Here is a 14365-nt window from a genome sequence, read left to right on the forward strand (position 1 = left end):
GATAAGCAAAATGTTTTTGTACTAGAAAAACTTCCTTTGCTGTACAACTTCCCACAAAAATAAGCATGATCAAGGTATCACACAATTTCCATGTTTGACATTGAAATAAACATTGTGTGTTTCAGATGAATGGGAGTTTCCAGGAAGTTTCACTGAGAGTATTCGGCTGGATAGGAGTGATCAGTTCATAGCTACTGAGGATTCAGCCTGCCATAATTTAAACTCACCCCAGAATGCCTCTGTTGAACATCACAGCAGTAAAACAGGTGATCAGCAAGTGAATAATAAAGAGGTTTTCACATTTGCATCAAGACCTCGATCAGCTCCTCACGGGAAGTCTCCAAATACGTCACCAGAACGTTATGTTTTCCCTTTGGATTTGGAGCCAGACAGTAACAGAGTAGATGAGAAGACACAAGATAACTTCCAAGGAACTGACAGCAGTGAAGAGGTAAGGCCACTTTGTACCTGTAATTCTTGATAAAGCAGTCTTCATCCTAAAACTCTTAGGATGAGATTCTGTCTTCAAGCCAGACAGAGAATAAATCATCTTTTCCCCATATACCTACAGGTAGATTTGTCTTTGTCAGGTTGCTGTGTGTAACTGGATACAGGAGTGAAACTGCAGGTGTACCATGTGTAAAAAGTGAGGAAAAGTAACCCAACTCTCTGTCAGCCCTGTGCTAACAGAGGGATGTGAGAATTGTGCATCATTACTCAAAAAAAAAAAAAAAAAAAAGCCTGCATCATAGATTTGGGTGAGATGCAAGTCCATTATGGCTGCTCATGAGTGCAGTAAATAAGACTTCATTGTGCATTTTAAAACTGTAAGTGGAGACTATTTTTGCTCACTGACATTGTTGAAAGTGAATTAAGAAATTTCAGCTTTTGAATGCCACTTGATTATTGGTATTTCTGCTTTATATCCTGTCTGAGCTGTGTCAGCATCACCAACTTTAATTGTTTTTCAATGTGGAAATCTTTCAGCAATAAAATTAATAAAAAGAAAAGAAACTTTTTTTATATGTTTATATAGATCTATACAGATTCAGTGCCAAGCAAACAAAGAAAAAGCAGTAGCCAAGTACTCCTGCTTTTACAGCAAAAGAAGAACACTGGGGACATTAGTGGCCATTCTAGAGGGTTGATGCAAGAGAGCGATAGAGGACCCCTGTCTTCCTTTGAAAAATTTAGGTATTACATAACCTAAAAGTTTTTCTTTGATTATGTGCCAGAGGTGTGATAGGGAAAGCCCTTGTGTCAGTAATTATCTTTGGATGCAAACTGCATTAAATAATACCAGCACTGTAGCTGGAGATGCATTAGGCTTACAGAGCTAGAATTACATTAAACAAATCTAGGCGTGCTAACAAATTATTAAGTTTGTTTTTCTCAGTCTACGACATTAGTAATTCATAGTTAAGACTTTCTTTCACGTGAAAGAAACCACTGAACCAACAAATTACTTAGCAGTCATATTTTGCCCATATTCATCCTCTTCCTTGTACAGATACATTTTGTGTTGCTTCTTGAAGTCAGCTTCACATTGATAGTTTGGACACATTTCATACTCAGAGGGCTCTACTTTGCATTACTGAGGTAAACTGGAAAACAGTTTTGTTTCAAGCCTGGGAAATATAGGAATATTTTAGAGGGATCTTGGAAAAGCCATAGTAGCTAACTTAATTCTATCTGATTTAGTACAATTTAAGGTATCTTTGCAAAATTGCCAAAATTCTTAGCCCAACCATGACATGTTTCTCAGTTTACTTCACCTATATGACAAAATATTTATTTGACCAAATTATGCTGAATCCTGCAGTGTTGGATTTTTTTAAATATATGTTAAACTTACACTATTATTGTTCCTAGTAATCATGATTACAACTTCCTCTGAAATTCAAATAAACTATGTTTGTATATAACGCACATGGAGATGTACATGCTCTTGAGTTACAACAAATAAAATAGATATCTCAACCTACAATTTAAATAATTGGATGTGAGCGTAAATTGCCTTTCTCCCAGAAAATATAAGTAAAATTTTGCCTTTTTTTTTCTTTAATTAAAACAAGTAAGAAGATTTTGCATACTGTTTTAGTTTAAATGTGTCAGACTGATTAAAAGGCCAAAAGTTTCCCTTCAGTTTATGTCACCATTTCCTTCAATTAAGTGGACATTGACTCCCTCTGTGTTGCATGCACTGAGATATTTAAGATATGCACAATAACTGTGCTAGAATTAGACAGTTTATGTAACTTTTGGCTTTTGGGGAATAAATTTTTGCAAACTGAAAACAAGTATGTATGAATTCCCTTTAGTGTTACTAATTAGTCACCGAAATAGTTCAATGCTGTTTTTCAATTATCAGAGTCAAATAATCAGTAAAGGATAAAAATTGCTTCTTCTGTTGGAACCATTCACCATCAAGTGACTTATTTTGTAATTATGTGAATGTCCATGCTTTCAGCTCAGATTTCTCTCAGAGACTTTGTATGGTTAAGCTTGTCATGGCAGCATTTCATTTATGTATTGTGCCAAACACAGAGCAAAACCAAGAACTCTTACTGATTGCAGGAGTTATGCAACTGTGGCAGGTGTGACCACATAGCACATAGTGCTGTCAAAAATGCTGTTTTAAATGTAACAGGCCAGTGCTTCAGTGAAGCCTTCAATGAACAAATAAAATATTTCAAAGAATCAAGAAATAAGATTAAATATGATAATGTGCCCTTACAAAGGCAATAGATAATTTCACTGATACCTCACTAAAAATCCATGAAAAAGAGGGAAGAACAGATTCCTAATTCAAGGAAATAACTAAGGGAATTAAATATAAACTTCCAACATGCCTATATTAATAGAATTGAGTTATTATCTTCTTGAATGTACTTTTCATTCTGTGCAGTCCTGGACTCACTGAAGTCAGTACCAAACTTGCATCCTTTCCTGTGCAGTAGGACTGCACGTGGCTGTGAGGTAACACAGCAGATGACATTTCATGTCTTGCTGAATGCTGTAATATATACTGCCTTACATCCTGTGTGGTGGCACATGGCAGAGGAGCAGCATCATGAGATGAAGATGAGGCCTCTCTCATCCTTTCTTCCTTCAGAGTAAGAACATTGAGGCAAACACTAGATGTGCTTCCCCATTATTTTTCTTCCCATCTGTTCAGTCCTGCTGTTTGTTGTTGAGATGGGGTATGAGTGAACATCGTGCACTTGATTCATGAGATGTTTTGCGGAGCCATTGTTAGGAGCACGACTATGAGGTTAACAGACTAACCTCTAAAATTCTTAAACGATATTTAAATGGTAATGAACATGATATTCTGTACCATAGGATCAACAGAGGTGAGCAAAGTGATCTCAGCAGGAGTTATTCCTGCTACATTTAAGTTGAAGATGCGATGTGAAAATATGGAATATTAATAATTCAATGGAAAGACATCATTCTTGAGGACTCTTTGCTTAGTTTTGGTTTACAGATTTAATAAATTTTATTAAAATTATGATTATCAGGTAAGACACAGGTTTGGGAGATTACCAATCTAAATTTGGGGCAACATTTTGAAAAGAGTAATCTATTTGAGATGTAAGAATATGTTTATGGTATAGTCAGTGTAGTTGCAAAGAAAAGCGTCTGTTTTGCAGAATCCTTGCAAAATTAGAATTAGAAAGCAGAGATTAAAGAGAGATTTTTGAAATGTTTTAAGATTATGTAAAACTGAATTGTGTGATGATGAGAGGGAACCAACTGCCCTTGCTTTGTTTCCTAAATTTAGGATGACATAAATGGACTCTTCCAGGATACTGAGAACCTTGAGATCATCTGCTGTAGACAAGGAACATCTGATTCAGCAGTTTTTAAAGAGATCCCATTAAAAAAGATGTCATGGAAAACTGAATACTGGAAGAATAAGGAACACAGCAAACATAATCTCAATGAGACCATCTTACCAAAACCACAGAGTTCCACTGTGAGAAAATCAGATTCTCTTAGCTCTCAGAGAAACTTAAAGCCTATCCTTTCTCTTTCTCCAACTAAAAGTAAATCTAACTTATTTAAATCAATTAGAAATGGATCTGAAAAAAATGAAAGATATGAAGGAGTTTATGATCAATTAGAAAGATCCATCAGTAAAACGTCTCTCAAGAAAACCTCAAAAGAAAATTCCTGTCTGACAGCACAGACTTGTGTAAGTGATTTTTACTTTGAAATTAAATTACTAGATTGTATAGAGAAGCTATATTAGATATACTCATTTGCATTAAGTGATTAATAGTACATCTTTCATCCAGATATATTCTGGTTTCATCATAACAGCATTTACTGAGCTCAGACTGTTGAAAGTTGATTTTGTAGGTTTTTGTAGCACACAAAATAATACTCCAAATAAAACAAATCACAGTGGTTTATAGATAAAAAGAGTTGTCATTGAGCAACTCACATTTTGGAAATATGGGAGTTAGTTTGGGGCTGAACAATTGCTAAGGAAAATTGACAGATTTTGAATTGATGTATTAATGAGTGGCCATAGAAAGAGCATTAATCTGGGCACTTCATAGTCTCTCTGGGACAGCCCTGAACAACAATAAATTATGTGATTGAGAGCCAGCAGCAAAGCTGTGCCACAAGCTGAATTACCAAGCTACTAAAGGAATTTTAGTCTGTAGCAATTCTGTGACCTGTCGATACAGGTAATTTTAGTTACCTGGTTTGAAAGCCTCTGTGAAGGGGGAAGCAGGAGGTACAACTTCCATGGGACAAGGATGTGGCTGCTGGGGCAGGGTCATCATGCTGAATGGTTCTACCTTGCCTACTTTGGGCTGCTCTGGCTGCTGAGGATGGACAGCCCTGCAGTGGGTATGGAAATCTAGGCATTGGGCTAGAAGAAGCAATCCAAATTGGGCATCAGAATAAAGAATAAGGTCTAGCAAAGCATGTGTTCAGCTTTTCTTTGGATTTTCTGTGTTATGGGGAAATGCACAACATGCTGCTGATACTTCAGTGCTTTAGTGAAATGAATCTATTTTAGTCCTGGTGCAGGGACTGGGGTTTATGTGTCTCACAGTCCTGTGAGGCGTCTCTCAGATGGGGGATTCTGGAAATCTCTTCCTGTATTCTGCAAGAAGCTTATCAGATTGGTAAAGGCCTTTGGGTTTTCCTGATAAAAACAGAACATCCTTTTCCATGAAAGTTGTGGAGACTGGTTTCCTTTGGGAAGGAAGTGTATTAGGGGAGTAAGGGGAATGAAATACAATAGTGCAAGTGAAAATCAGAAGCAGTGCTGAGACTTTATGGTAATGAAAAATATCAGTGGCTGTTGATTTTAAAGACTATAAAATGGAAAAAAAATTAAAAAGCAGAGGAAGTCCTATGAATAGCAGCATATGTTCTGTGTATTTATGATCTGGAAAAGACATTAGAGTTGCCACTAGTGATGTAGAAAATGCAGAAGAATGCAATGCATGGGTTCTTTTGTATTTGGAAAGAAGATAATGTTTCAGTAATTTTTAGTGATAGGAAAGCCCCAGTTGGTACTGATAATCTGATTCTCTGTTTCTTACGTAGGTTCATATCCAAGTATCTTTCTGTAAGTGTACAACAAAATTTGTTTGTATTTTGCATTCCCTTTCCCTCGTAGTATAATTTATAGGAATTTAATTTTTCTGTTTTCCAGTAACTGTTTATGGTTTCATGATTAAATCTATTCCTGTCTTGTTTCCTGATTTTTTTCCAGTTTTGGAAAATTTTTCCACTTGAAATTCAATTATGTTTGTTACTAATAATAACTGAAATCTATTTGTCCATAACAAATGAAATGATACATTGATTACTTTTCTAAAAGTTAATGCAGTCATCAACTTTGTCCTGTAGAATTTAGCTAAATATAGACTATCTAGGTGGATTGCAATAGTTGATTGGTAATTTAGACTGGGGGGTTATTAACATACTGCACTTATAGCTGTAAATGTATTGCACTTATAATTTGTTGCTTGTAAGTGTTTTTTTTCAAGAACAAATCCTGTTATCAGTGTATAGAAACTCAAAAGCTACAGACCTCGTTTTATTGCTACAAAATATAAGATTAAAGTATCTGGCAGATTTAGCTCTCATACTTGACTTGGTCAAGTATTAACATTTTCCCATCCAGAAGCCCTTCCTTGGAGTTCTTTGACACTCCTTTTTGTGCTCGTACAGAGGACTAGTAAAGAAAAAAAATGCTTAACCAACTCTTCCTGCAATCGATTTGCCAACTGCTTAATACGCTTTAAGGACCTGGTTGCTTGCAATGTTTTATTCATGTTTTAATAGAGTTCTCTATTATTAAGTTCAAATATTTTTAATTAAGAAAGAAGTATAGCCCTCTGGGTAATATTGTGGGCATGTAGATAGCTGGTAATTAAAGTTTTCCACACGTATAACTACATTCAGACAATTCTGAACAAATCATTTGAACCTAGAAGAATGCAAATGTCATTATATATGAAAAAAATCCTTTAAACAACTGGGTTTGTCAATCTTGGAAAAGTTTTAAGTGCTTAATAAAAATACTTTATTGTAAGGGAAGGATATGCAAATAGACGAGATAAGCTTTTAATTAGTAAATGAAATATTAATTTTAGACAAATTTACGAGTATTGCAAAATTACTTCTTACATCAAAAGTTTCTTCTAAATTTCAAAGTGAACTTAATTTCAAATTCAGTTTCCAAATTCTTTCTTTGAAGATCGACTAAGACAAAGTAAAATTTGTAAAGAGGCTTTTTGGTAGTAGTAATCTGAATCTGAAGAATAAGTAGTCCAAACTCTTTCTCCTTTATTAGGAGTTTATTGAATGGGATGTTTAACACAGAAAATTGTCATGACATCTCTTCTCCTTCCTGAGTGTGGTATTTCCAAAGGGAGACCATTACAAGAAAAGAAAACAGAATGACAATTTGAAACAAGCTGCAGGGTAAAAACAGTAACATGTTTAGAATTATGCTGTAAAAATTCCAAAAATCTATGCACCTTTCTTCACAGACGTAAAGCAAAGGACAAGCAGGTTTGGGCAATGCTTTGCTTTTATTAAAAAGAGAATGAGAATAAAGTGTTTTCAATGGTTAGGGCTTTTATGCTGCAAAGCACCATTTCGTGCTGTCAGTTTAATGACTACATGCCAATTGCTGCTTATATGAGATAAGAAAGGTAAGCCAAAGCTTCTCTTACAATAATCAAATAACTGCAGAAGGTCTATATATAGAAAAATTAACAGGAAATCAGCATCTTCAGTAAGATCAATAAAAAAGCAGCTGTAGATCTGGTAGAATACTGATAGATCAGAGCAAAGCAGACTCCCAAGGGTAACAAAGTGAACAAATGACTAATAGTAACTGAGCTGGTCACAGGCATTCATATGGGTCTAGAATAAACATCCTATCTTATTTTAAGATTGAAAATGGTAGAACAAATGACACTAGTAAGGAATGAAGCTTGGACCTCAAAAGCCAGAGGTAAAAAAGGTGTGGCAACTGTGCAAACTGCTTCTGGCATCTTCTTACATCTTTTATCTTCTGGCATCTTCTTCTACCCTCTTTGGGGTTCCTGTTACAGTGTCTCACAGCCCACTGGCCAATATTCCACTGATCTGAAGTCCTGGTCACTGCTTGGATTCGCTTTTCAAGCAGAAATGCTTTGTAGTTTCATTCAGAACCAAAACTAAATACCTCAAGTATCAGACCTGTTCCTTTGTGAAACAGCAATCTACGTGAACCCTTTAAAAAAGGAAATGTATTCTTAAAAAAGGAGTTCTTTAAACAAAGTTGATGCCACAGCAGGTTGGATGACCTTAAACTTTCTTATCATAAGGTTTTACATGAGGTTTAAGTGCAAAGTGAAAAATGGTTAGTATGTGTTTTCAGCTTTTGGCCTGTAGATCAAGTTTGATATGACAATTAGAGTTACATTAACAATTCAACCAATGGATATAAAGAAAAACAAAAAGACAGTGAAGTTTATTTGAAAATTTATACAGTAGCAAATTGCCAAAATAACTTTTGAAATTTAGTGCTAACGTGTAACTTTCCAGAGAAATTTTATGCTGCACTTGACCAATAACTAAATGTTATGTTGATGGTGTTGATGATACTGTGATAACTGTGTGATTTTGTTTATTTCAAGATTTGCCTTTAATGCTTGAGCAATTGTTGCTGCTGGATTTTTGGACTTCTTAAAGCCTGCTTTTATCTCCTATTTTTACTGCAGTGGAACAGCAACTTCACCAAACACCCTGGATTCAAACTGCAGTAAAAACAGGAGACAAACTGCAGTGTTTGTGGTGTTCTTCCTTCCTGTAATTACATATAAATATGCTTGATCTTCATAGTTGAACAGAAATCTGTTAACCAATCTTTTCTAGTAAACATTTTGTTCCTCTTTTAATATTGGAGCTTCCTGAAGATTCTCCAAGAGATTCTCCAAGGTCCCTGTTTCACTCATCTGTTCTGGTCCATGATCCTGTCTATATTGATGATTTTTCCATTTTGTTTCACAGCAGTATGACTGGAGAAACTACAACTCAAATACAGTGAGTTCATCTGAACTGCAGATGCTGGCCAGCAGGAAGAGACAACAAAATGAAGAATTACAGGATTCTGGGATTTCACATGGGCTGAGCATGTCACGGATTGATACCTGCAATGTTAACATAAGCACAAGCAGTGATGATACTACAGAATCCTGGAATTCCTTTTTCCCACCAGTAAGTCTAAACCCACAGTATGTTCTCTGGATAGCTTCTGTCAATTCTGAGACTCAGGGATCTTGAATATTAAAATTTCTTTGAGTAGCATTGGAATTTAAGGTGTCTTCACCAAAGGCTTCTAGAACTTTTAAAGTAAAGCATGCTACTGAGACACATGCACTTCCAGCAGCTTCTGTAGTACCATCAGGGATAAAGAGCAAATCTTACATGTATTTCTTCCTAGAATCCTGAATAATTGTGTAGGCAGTACAGCTTGTCACAATAGTGGCTGACAAGCTGCAGGTGTGTGATATAGTACTTAAAAATAGTTCCAAAATGAATGAAACCCAGATATACCAGTCAGCAGCTGCATTCCAGTGTGAGTAATGGAAAATAATTGCTTTATACAATCATAAAGTCTCATTACTGAAGAGCTAAATGCTTAAAGGACTGAAGTAGGAGAACAGCAGCAAAAAGCTGCAGTAGTTCTGAGCACTTAGTATTTGATCATTATGTATTTTACACCTTGTATCATTATTTGTCCTGGTACAAAGTGGCACAAAATCACACACAGCTGCAGTATGTGACAGAGTACTGATATCAGAAGCAGAGTATTTGTTACAGTCCACCAAAAAGTACTGAATGTATGAAATCACAGAATAACTTCACTATATAAAGGTACTTGCAGGAGCTGCTGTAAAACTAGATAACCTCATAGTCCATTTATATATCAGCAATATAGCTGTTATTTTATTATAGTTGAAGCCATAATAAACAATGAATGTGGCTTAAGTAAAGCACACAACAGAACTCTAAGAGGCAGATCCAGTGTTAGAAAAGTAAACACATCTGTGTTGCCCCAGTATAAACTATTGGAGGGTAAATGCTCTAAAATATTAGGTACAAATTACCTCTAAGGTTTTCCAAGGCCCAGATAAAGGCCTGTGGCAACAATCTTCCATAGTAAATGAGCAACATTGCACAGTTTCTTGATTTAACCTTATTTCTAATGCACTTTCTTAGTATTCACTAAATAGACTCAAACATGGTGTAAATCTGCAAGACTGGACAAATGGAACTCACTTAAACATAGAGAATAGCAGTCTTCTTAATTTTTGAGTAGTTTAATTATAAAGAAATTGATAAGAATATTTAGACATGTCAGGTTTGGTTAGTACAAATTACATTACTAAAACAAAATGAACTTTTAAAGTAAAATGTACTGCTCCAGTATTTGGAGAAGCACAATGTGACTGCAAAGACAATTCTTTGATCTTACTGCCTTGATCAGCTTCTGTAGATTCAGACTAATAGTATCAGTCTAAAAAGTGTTTAGATTTAATAGGTTAGTAATTTAAATTGCAATTTATACAGTTGTAGTTTTTCATAACAGTCCTTTATGACCATCTTTCTCTACGTAATTCAAGTGTAAGAGGCAAAATATTTTTCTTTGAGAGAGAAGTTTTTCACATTTTGTTCATCTGGCTGGCTGAAATGTTGGTGGGCCTTACACATACAGCCTTGTCAGGTTTCTCCTCTGCATTTTGCAAGGTAGACACTGAGGTTTTAAAATTAAATGGTAAGAATCAAGAAGAGAGAACTTGGAAAACAACCTTAATCTTTCTCAGATAAGCACTAACCATTTAGTCCCTCACAACAACAAAGGAATTCATCTTTCCAGGTCTTCCCTACCCATTTACCTCTTCCTTTACAAAGAGGAACTCTGTACCAGTTCAATGTCAGATAGTCCACAGAATCTGTTTTTTCACTTCATATTTCCTTTCTGAGATATCTGCCAGAGCACCAGATCTTCATAGATGTGGTGCAAGTTTTCTGAGTATGGACTTGTCTGTTTTAACACTGCTTAATGTAATTCTGTTCCAATATTTAGAAAAATGCATAGTATCTACGTGAGGGTGATAATTCACCTTCTAGACCTTTAGTATGTAAGATTATTAACATTTGTTAAGGAACATGATTATTTAATCACCACAAGCTGATTTTGCACAGAAACTTTTAAAATTTTTGGTGTACTGGTGTTAAATTTTAATGTATTTTTATATGCTTAAAACATTTCAGAAGACTATGAATGTAGCAGTGCTGTGCCGGTGTTCAAATGGCTGGCTGAAATGAAAAGGTCTTTTGCCATACATGCTCTTGATGTAAGACCTAGAATCATAGAATTATAGAATACTTTGGGTTGGAAAGGAACTTCAAAGGTCATCTAATCCAATCATCCTGCCATGGCCAAGGATACCTTCCACTAGACCAGGTTGCTTAGGGCCCCATCCAACCTGGCCTTGAACACTTGCAGGGATGGGGCATCCACAGCTTCTCTGGGCAACCTATTCCAATGTCTCACTACACTCATTGTAAAAAAATTCTTCCTTATATCTAGTCTAAGTCCACCCCTCTTTTAATTTAAAATCATTGCCCCTTGTCCTATTGCAACAGGCCGTGCTGAAAAACCCATGCCCATCTTTCTTGTAAGCCCCCTGCAGGTACTGGAGAGCTGCAATAAGATCTTCCCAGAGCCTTCTCCTCTCCAGACTGAAAACCCCAACAGTCTCAGCATGTCTCCTCAGGAGAGGTCTTCCATCCATCTGATAATTTTTGCAGCCCTTCTCTTAACCCACTCCTACAGGTCCATGTGTTTCCTGTGCTGAGGATTCCAGAGTTGGACTCAGGACTCCAAGCTGGTTCTCATGACAGTGGCATCCAGGGCAGAATCACCTCCTATGTCCTTCTCCACAGGCCTGCTCTCAATCCCTTAATCCCCAATCTTAGTAATCTCATCATTTCTTCAGTTTCCAGTTTTTAAAGAAGTGTTCCTTATGTATATATTTACTCCTTAGTTATCTCATGTAAAATACGGATTTGTGGAATAAATTCAAATTTGTTTTTATGTCACTGATCTTTAGCACCACTATCATTTAAGAGAATTTGCAAATCTCAATGCATCAAAAATCAGAAGTACAAACTGCAGAAAAGTATATATATATAAACTATAAATCTAAAGATATATAGATATAAATATATATATATATATCTGTAACCATCTTCCAGTTATGTAGGCAAATTATTTTAGCAGTGCAGTATATAGAAAAGAAATGGAAATAATCCTCTTATTGTAGTTTGAGAAATTAAGGACAGATTGAAATTCTTGTAATGATTAAAGTTTCATGCTTACATGTGTTTTCAGGTTATATCTTTCTGATTCTTTAAATCAGTAGTATCTATTGCTTTCTCTTATGTTTTTCAAAGATAAATAAGGAGTATTTTTGATCCAAATTTTCATTCATTTCATACATTTTTGTCCTTTAGTGGAATCTATGGCAACAGCACCACCAGAAGGCAGCTTTCTGTGTATCTTTCATTTTGAAATACCTGTGACGTTTTGCACTGCAGAGTAGGGTATAATCATGTTAAATAGTGAATTTATGTATCAAAGTAATATTTTATATATAAACCACATTTTTATCTAGGTTTTTTTCATCACTTACCATTGTTAGTCTGATTTCCAGATTCGTTAGAGTCATGTTACTGACTGATGAATCTGAGAAACCATCGTGAATGTAAAGGCACATAGATCAATCATATTGCTAAGTTGCAGTTAGAGCAGATGTCATTAAACAACTATAAAACAGATATACTAAAACTGTATTTTTATATTCTATGGTAGTTTACCACAAACTGAATATATGCTGTCAGGAGAAAACATTGAAATGTAAGTTATTTAGCAGCTGCTGTAAACTATGACAGGCAAAAAGGAATAAAATCTCTTTGAATCTTATACATTACCCAGCATAGCCATCAGTTATAAATATGAAAAACTTCTCTTTAAAATGGATTTACTTTGAAGGGGAATTGTAAACCCTTGCAAAATGTGTGTTGGGTACAGTTTCAAATCAATAATATGTGTATGTAGAACTAAATATTTTAAAATATTTTATTTGAACCATGTCTTACCTGAATGTTTCCTTAAATCTTAAGATCTATGAAGATCCACAGTTTTGCAACACTATGAAAGACACAGTTCTATATATTGCAGTTTATTGGGAAGTTTATACCACACATATACACATTACCCAAGAAAATTTGCAAATCTTGCAAAACATTTCCACTTAAATGCCTTGATTTATTCCAGAGATCCAGTAAGACCTTCCTGCCTGTCAGGGAATTGTACCATTCAGCTTCTTGGGCAGTTGTTTCCACACTTCAGGCACCACTTCAGGTATAACACAAACATTCTGGAGAAAGATCATCTCTAAGGGAATTCACTGCTTCTGAGTCAGAAATGCAAAGGAGAAGGAAGATTCTCCTGGATTGCTCTTTGATATATCCTGGAAGCTTGTAGGGCTATAATGCTGCATTAGCAGACTCCATATTACACTCACCACTAAGACCCATCTTTCAAGTAAGGTGTACTCACAGAGAAGAAAGATTACTTGTTCCCCAAGTAACTTCCTAAATATAAATTCAGTCACATAAGTCTTGATCTGCAAAATATTTGAAAGAGTACTTCTAGGTTCATACCTAATTTGTGGAAGGTCTTCTGGCCTCCTTTGTGAGTTTTCAGAAAAGAAAGCCACTTAACACAGAAATGGTCTGGAAGAACTGAAGTCTGACAGACAAGAGGACTGATATTTAAACCCAGTATTATTCCAACTGAGAGCTCAGTTTGACAACCCCTGGAGGGATCTGTTCACATCAAGTCAAATTGCAAAACTAAAGCAGAGTATTCTTTACTATGAAATGAGGCTAAAAATTATTTAGACAGATATTCTGGTTCATAGACTGACTAATTCACTTTCTGTCTCATCCTCAATCTTCCACTAGCCATCATCTGGGAATTGCACTATCCTCCACCAGGCAGTGAGTCATATTGGGCAGTAATTAAGATGTCATTCATCCCAAACATATATTTTACAACAATGCCTCCCATTTTCTGAAACCATGAGAACATGCTCATTTTTATACTGATTTCTTTTTCCAAAAAATTGCTTATTAATTTTTTATCATTTAATATACTAAATTGTACAAGTCTTGTTAATGTATGCTTATATTTTCACTCCTTGTGCATCTTATGCATTTGCTTCAGTGATTTGTTTAGAACGACTTTTGAGGTGTGTGATAATGTCAGGGGGAGTACTACATATGTTCTAAGAGAAAAGGTATTTATGAATTTTGAATTCTTGAATTTTTATACCAGCTTATGAATATTGATCTTTCTTGCAAAACTGGTTTTAATGCTGCAGACCAAATGTAGTTTGAAACCTTTGGGGCACATATTTGAGACGGGTAGGTAAGATTTGAAGAATGTGGAAAATTACTATCTTTTGTGTGAATATCCATACTATTGGCTCAATCTAGGTTTCAGAGGTGAAGTGACATCGAGAATCATATGTGCTTCAGCGAACTTCATTTGGGACTGCTAAGCTTACTGTTAATGGTGCTTCTGAGAGAGGAACCTGCCAGCTCTCTTAGCGCTGGCTCTGTATTCTCTTCAGAGTGGTTGGTGCTGCACAGGTCCTACTTAGAGTTCCTACCAGGCTTCCTACATACCTTCAGTCTGACAAGACTTTCCCACCCTCCCTCTCTGAAGTTTCCTGACTCTGTCCCAACACTCTCACAG

The 14365-nt window shown here is 35.7% G+C and overlaps 1 protein-coding gene across 7 annotated transcripts in view; it reads left to right on the forward strand.

Annotated features, from left to right (window-relative positions):
- The window catches only part of CFAP20DC (CFAP20 domain containing), a 66554-nt gene that overhangs the window by 35450 nt on the left and 16739 nt on the right, over window positions 1-14365 (forward strand). For 4 of the 7 annotated variants that reach the window (XM_050313163.1, XM_050313162.1, XM_050313165.1 and 1 more), the window contains 3 exons: window positions 126-451; window positions 3788-4201; window positions 8542-8748. In XM_050313163.1, the coding sequence (XP_050169120.1) occupies window positions 126-451; window positions 3788-4201; window positions 8542-8748 (947 nt within the window). Of the gene's footprint in view, window positions 1-125; window positions 452-3787; window positions 4202-8541; window positions 8749-14365 lie in introns of those variants that run through there. The other 3 variants (XM_050313164.1, XM_050313168.1, XR_007628707.1) reach the window with 3 other exon arrangements.

Source organism: Myiozetetes cayanensis, unplaced genomic scaffold, assembly GCF_022539395.1.
Source record: "Myiozetetes cayanensis isolate MyiCay16 unplaced genomic scaffold, myiCay2020 scf18, whole genome shotgun sequence".
Taxonomy (NCBI): Eukaryota; Metazoa; Chordata; class Aves; order Passeriformes; family Tyrannidae; genus Myiozetetes; species Myiozetetes cayanensis.